The sequence below is a fragment of the Zea mays genome, chromosome 7 (genome assembly GCF_902167145.1).
Source record: "Zea mays cultivar B73 chromosome 7, Zm-B73-REFERENCE-NAM-5.0, whole genome shotgun sequence".
NCBI classification, from domain to species: domain Eukaryota; kingdom Viridiplantae; phylum Streptophyta; class Magnoliopsida; order Poales; family Poaceae; genus Zea; species Zea mays.
The window spans coordinates 23,069,537-23,076,497 of NC_050102.1; the positions used below are offsets into that span (position 1 = coordinate 23,069,537).

General features: G+C 45.6%; 1 protein-coding gene across 1 annotated transcript; it reads left to right on the forward strand.

Annotated features, from left to right (window-relative positions):
* The first annotated feature begins 761 nt into the window (after window positions 1-761).
* LOC100272938 (uncharacterized) lies at window positions 762-2,206 on the forward strand. The gene has a single exon (NM_001147390.1). It carries the CDS (start codon window positions 1,029-1,031, stop codon window positions 1,509-1,511), a length of 483 nt encoding a protein of 160 aa, NP_001140862.1. The 5' UTR covers window positions 762-1,028; the 3' UTR covers window positions 1,512-2,206.
* The last annotated feature ends 4,755 nt before the right edge of the window (window positions 2,207-6,961 follow it).

Here is a 6,961-nt window from a genome sequence, read left to right on the forward strand (position 1 = left end):
ACCCCAGGTGTTTATATTCTGCTCGACAACGAGTACGGATTTAAGCACGTGATATCAGTAAATAAGACGGACACTAAGGTCTAATTATTTTTGCCTATCGCGATTTTAATATCGCATATGTTCCGTCTGTCGCGAGTGCGTTTTATCTATTCGGGCTCGTCCTAATTTTTTGTGATGTTCGGAACATATTTGTTCTAAAAATCGGGCGTGAGGTTAATAATTCAGATATGGTTTTGGCTAATTTTAGTCGAATCCCATAGAACAAATTCTCGAAGACGAAATCTGTCTTATTCGGACCGTCGTTTCTCGCCCCGATCCCAAACTTTGGATATAAATAACGGCGCAAACTCATCTGATTGCAAAGCATTAGCTAAATCAAAACCATGTCATCCTTACTGTCTATATCGTATGCATTGCTAAAAAAATTAGAACCGAGCTGAGTATTCATAACTAATCTGTTTCCCTATTCAGACTGCGGATAAAATTATCTGCTCTAAATTAAATTAAGCGCAGTCTGTACTTATTGACGGATATCTTTTGTTTTGCCTGTTTTACATCTCGCACCAATTTAATCAGAGAATTAAATTATCTTTGTGTTCTCGTGTAAAGAAAAATAAAAAAAATTCAGCCGTAGCCTCATCCATTACGCGTCATCGTTCCTATCTTCTTCCTTCCCAGATTTTTCCGCCGCCGTTCCCTGTTGAATTCTCTGCCGTCGTCCTTAGCAACGGCAGATTTTTCCTGGCTCGCCGGTGCTTATCCCCGCAGCCGCCCTCGCCGGATTTTTCTCAGCCGAGCTCGTCTTCTACGGCGCCGCCCCTGGGAGTCTTCAAATATCAGCCGTGCTTTGCTTCTTCTCCGTGGCCGGCGTCCTCTACCCCATCCATGGCCAGAGCTTCCTGTCCGACGCTCAGCCGAAGCCGCCCAGCCAAAGTCTCTTTCCTGGCCGCACGCCCAGCCCGCTCTCCTTCCTCTCAGCTCCGTGCTCTGCTCGGCCGGATTTCCATGACCGCGCCCAAGGTCCTCCCATGGCGTCCGTCTTCCTGAGCTCACCCCTCTTGCTGTGCTGCTCGCCCCAGCTCGAATTTCTCTCTGTGCGCGCGAGCTGCCAAACACGTTTCCCTGTGTCCTGGTTCGAGCTCGCCCCTTCGGTGTCCATGGCCGCCCAGTCTCCACTCCCCATTCCTGCCGTGGTCGACGCCTCTCCCTGCTCCACCTTCTTCCTTGTCGTGGCTGTTCCACAGCTCAGCTCTGCTCAAGCAGTTCCTATGGCGCGCGCCCAGCCAGCCCTCCATTTTTCCTCTGCTGCGCGCAGCTCGCCGAGCAGTCCCTGCGCGTTTCTCTCTCGCGCAGATCTCTCTCCTTCCCGGCGTTTCTCTCTGTTGCTCCGCGCTATAGCGACCGTCGGACCGATCGTTCCCTGCGCGCCGACTTTCCTGTGCGCGCCATTGGGAGCTCGTCAGCCACTGTTGGCTTATCACAGAATCCCCAACGTCGTCGACCTCGCTTAGCCAGTCGACCATAGTCGCTGCCGCGCGCGCTTGTCCCTGATGCCCATCGCGCAGTATTTGGGTCTTGCCGATTGGCCGCTCTTGCCGCCGTTAATTCCGCTTCGCAGCTCGCCTGCTGTTGTGGTGCTGACACCCCACAATACTCGTGTCGGTGCATCGTTGTCTGGGCGGGAGTTGTCGTCACTAGTTCGCTTTCGTCTAAATTGTCACCACGGATGCTTAAGTCTCTGGTCGCGCGTCTTTCTATCTCGCGCTCGTGAGTTGGAAGCTCTGCACGTTCGTCGTCCTTTAGTCTTAGTTCAACCCCCACCTCGCCAGCTCGCTCCAGACACGCCTCAGTAAGAAATTTCAAGAAACGGGTGAAGACGAAGCCAGCAGCGTGATATTCACCAAGTGCGCGACAAAAGTTCGTTTCGTCAAAATTATTTAGTCGAGGAGAAGATCTTCAGCAATTGATTACCGAAGAAAGAAGACCCCTGGATGACGTCAACCGGAACCGTAGTCGTGCTTGCGACTATCGCGTCGAATTAGTCAGGGTAAGCGAATTTGTTATTCATATTAACGGATTGATGGATAGTTTGACTAGGTAAAATATTTATTAGATTGTCTGAGTCGCTTTGGTAAATTGGTCGATGCCGTAGGATAAAAGAGGTCTCAGTATTGCAGAAATGTGGGTATTAAAAATGAAAGGTGATATTAATATATATGATACACAGGTTAACCGGTAAATTAGTTTAGAAAATTAATGAAAGTTCTTCTATCAAATTTTATAAGTGTTAGGTGCCCAAGAATTTTGAAGTTAAAATTATAAGCCGTTTAGTGTGTTCTCTAGACTAGGTATGATATTTTATGTGTTGATCGAGTTCATGCTTGGAATGGATGTTGATTTCTACCTCGACTGTTTAGCTAGGTTAGAAGAGCATGATTGTCGTAGGTAACAATATATCGATAGCTAGTGTCCGCAATATCTCGTCATTAAGTAGGTTATTTCTCTTTGCGTAGCATCGTAAAGTCTGGTGTTATTGTTCCTTATATGCATTCATATGCATAATGCATTTCATTCAGGTACGTTAATTAATCGTATGACGCGGAAGATGAGCCAAGTCAACCCCAAGCGCGGGATAATCCGCAGGATAAAGCTGATGGACCAACCTGAAGATGGACAATGGAGCGAGAGTATCAGAATAAAGGTTGATCGTCAAGTGGACGTCATCTAACAACACTAACCTAGTGTTACTCAGGCAAGCCCCAGTGCATTTGCCACCTCCCTTGATGTTTTTAAAATCTTTCTCACTTGCTTGCTGCATTAGGTGATAGGAGTTGATTGATTAAACAATTCCTGCATTACCTTCCTTGATCTTGATTACCCTCCTTGAAACCCTGTTTTTACAAAAAAGGTTTTACTATGCTTAGTATTGCTTTAGAAAAACAAAAGGATTTGTTTTACAAAAGATGTTTGGCAAAGTGGGAGGGTTGTTTTCGAAAATAAAACTTGATGGTGGATCCATCATGGCCATGATGGATTCAACATCGGAAAAGATGTACCTCTGCCAGGTACCAAGTTTTTGGGTTGAAATGATTAAGCTGAGACCGGGCGGGTGACTTGCACGAGAAAGGAGTCTCGGTGTAGTGTCTCCGTCTGAGTCGATTAAGGACCTTGTCGATGTAGGCCTGCTGACCGAGGACCCTTTAACTGGTCACATGCCTCGTCATGGGTAAGCCTTGCCTCAGGCAGACTAAGGCCAGAATAAGATAACACGAAATGGGCGTGGAGCGGTGGCGAGAGTAGCGTGTACCCTCCGTGGCAAGAGGCTGGACGGTGGTGTATCTGTGCTCTCGGTTTGCGTGAACCTGATCTGGTCTTAAGAACCCCGGTGGCGGGTTGACATATACAAGGGTTAAGTGCTACATATGTCGTGTGATTGGAGATCCTCAGCTGAGTATAATCGATTCGGATCGTCGTACCTCCGCAGTTATGGAGACTTGGCCACTGACTTAGAGGTAGCATTCCACTAAAGATGATGGGTTTTTGTTAAGAAATTGGCTAGTGCAGGACCAGTGATTGAACTAGGGTAGAAAGAACTCTAGTTACAGGTAATTCTACTTAACTTGACAAATAAAACTGGATTTTAAGGATCCACTTTAGTAAGCATTTCTGCAAAACAGAGTCTTTGATTATTGAAAAGCCTTACCTTGACTCCCATATAACCAGCATACCCTTGAGAGTCTTTTCTTTAGTCGGGTAAGACTTGCTGAGTAATTCCATACTCAGGGTTTTATTCCCTGTTGTTTTTCAGGTTCTAACTTTGTGCTGTTGTTGATGGTGTTAAGTGCCGGTGGGCTCGGCCTTCTTATAAGTCTAAGTAACCCTTCTATACTTCTTATTGAGGATGATCCCTTGAGCTAGCATATATTTCAAACTTATACTTTTGTAATCACTCCGATAAACTAATATAAAATTTTTGTAACTTGTAAAATTTGGTAGTAAGATTTCCGCTGCAATAATATTGGTGTGTGTGATTTGTATTACTTAATCCCGCGATCTTGGTTGTAAGTGGTTTATCCGATGTCCTTGGGGCAATCGGACAGATCCTGTTAAGTTATCTGGTGCACATGCATAGCCGTCTGAAGTCTTTGGGACAAGGACAGGTGCATGTGGGCCCAATAACTTGGAGGTTCTGCCACACAGTGCTCGTCAACTTTCTCTGTGCAAACGCCGAATTTTTTGCGTGGAGTCCCTCGGACATGCCCGACATACCAAGGGATGTCGCCGAGCACTCACTGGACATCCGAGCCGGTGCCCGACCCGTGAAGCAGCCCCTGCGCCGCTTTGATGAAGAAAAGCGCAGGGCCATAGGCGAGGAGGTCCACAAGCTGGTGGCTGCAGGGTTCATCAAAGAGGTATTCCATCCAGAATGGTTAGCTAACCCTATGCTTGTAAAGAAGAAAGGTGGGAAATGGAGGATGTGCGTAGACTACACTGGTTTAAACAAAGCATGTCCAAAGGTTCCCTACCCTCTGCCTCACATCGATCAAATTGTGGACTCCACTGCTAGGTGCGAAACCCTGTCATTCCTTGACGGCTATTCAGGCTATCACCAAATCAAGATGAAAGAGTCCGACCAGCTCGTGACTTCTTTTATCACACCTTTTGGCATGTATTGTTATACCACTATGCCATTGGGCTTGAGGAATGCAGGTGCAACCTACCAAAGGTGCATGAACCATGTGTTCGGAGAGCACATCGGCAGAACGGTCGAGACTTACGTCGATGACATCATTGTCAAGACAAGGAAAGCCTCCGACCTCCTCTCTGACCTTGAGATAACATTCAGGTGTCTAAGAGCGAAGGGCGTAAAACTCAATCCCGAGAAGTGTGTCTTCGGAGTCCTGAAAGTCGCCTAGAGGGGGGGGGTGGATAGGCGAAACCTGAAAATTAAAACTTTATCCCCCAACTAGAGCCCTTGATAAGCGGTTAGAACAAGATATGCAATTATCGGAGTATAAAAACTAAGTTCTTGCTTGTAAAGAGTATTGTTTTCAAATAATGCGGAATTGATAAAATCAATACTACTAATAAGTCTATGAGAATAAATCACGAGGGCTTAGATGAGAAGAGCAATAACACAAGTTCTTTCTCGCAAGGGGTTGCTTCACTAAATGAGAATTTAATTTAAAGCAACACCAAATAGTATGAGCAAAGAATAGTGCAAGAAAAACTTGGAAAGGGAAAGAACAAACAAATCACAAGTAATAAGCACACAAGACACGGGTGATTTGTTTAAGCGAGGTTCGGCCCTCGAAGGCCTAGTCCCCATTGAGGAGTCCACTAAGGACGGGTCTTTTTCAACCCTTTCCCTCTCTCCACCGATCACTCAAGATCGGCGAGCTCTTCTTTCTTCTCAAGGATCACTTAAGACCCCGCAAGGACCACCACACTCTTTGGTGTCTCTTGCTAGCTTTTACAAGCCTCCAAAATTTTGGAGGAAGTTCAATGGGAGTCAAAACTCCACGCACAAATGATCACAAGATGTAGTGCTCACTAACTCTCAATAATTCTTACAAGGCACTCTTGCTAGACTCACACAAGAGGCTTTCTTTTGCTAGCTGTCTTTTTGTGGCACTTGTGTTGATTGTAGTGGCCTAAATCTTGTGCATAGGATGGATCAATGAATATATGTGGTTGGGAGGGCTTGAGTATGTCAACTAGATGACTTGGAATGTTGCTTGGACTCCCACACTTTGAAGTGGCCGGTTGGGGTGGTATTTATAGCCACCAACCAAATTGTAGCCGTTGGAGAAGGCTGCTGGCGATGGGCGCACCGGACAGTGTCCGGTGCGTCGCCACGTCATCTTCTTGTTAGGCCCTGAAGCTGGTCGACCGTTGGAGGCTTTGTCCTCATGCTACACTGGACAGTCCGGCGCCCATCTGACTCGCTGCTCTGACATCTGAATTCCACTGTTCACTTTGCAGAGTCGACCGTTGCGCGAAGATAGTCGTTGCTCCGCTGGCACACCGGACAGTCCGATGCGCCACCGGACACTGTCCGGTGCTACACCGGACAGTCCGGTGAATTATAGCGGAGCTGCGCCTGGGAAACCCGAAGGTGAAGGGTTCGAGCTGAGATACCCTGATGCACCGGACTGTCCGGTGCGCCAGACCAGGGCAGCCTTCGGTTTCCTTTTTGCTCCTTTCTTTTGAAGCCTAACTTGTTCTTTTGATTGGTTTGTGTTGAACCTTTAGCACCTGTAGAATGTATGATCTAGAACAAACTAGTTAGTCCAATTATTTGTGTTGGGTAATTCAACCACCAAAATCAATTAGGAAAAGGTTTGACCCTATTTCCCTTTCAATCTCCCCCTTTTTGGTGATTGATGCCAACACAAACCAAAGCAAAAATATATAAGTGCATAATTGAACTAGTTTGCATAATATATGTGCAAAGGTTGCTTGGAATTAAACCAGTCTATATTTCATAAGATATGCATGGATGCTTTCTTCATATTTAATGTTTTGGACCATGCTTGCACCATTTGATTTGTTTTTGCAAACTCTTTTGGAAATTCTTTTCAAAGTCTTTTGCAAAATAGTCAAAGGTAAATGAATAAGATTTTGAGAAGCATTATCGAGATTTGAAATTTTCTCCCCCTGTTTCAAATGTTTTTCCTTTGACTAAACAAAAACTCCCCCTCAATAAAATCCTCCTCTTAGTGTTCAAGAGGGTTTTAGATATTAGTTTTGAAGAGGGTTGTACCAATTTGAAATTCTAATAAGATACTGATTAAAAAATCATCAATTGAAAAATCTTTTCTTAACTCAAATTTTTGAAAATTGGTGGTGGTGCGGTCCTTTTGCTTTGGGCTAATACTTTCTCCCCCTTTGGCATGAATCGCCAAAAACGGATACTTGAGTGAAATATAAGCCCTACTTGCTCCCCCTTTGGTAAATA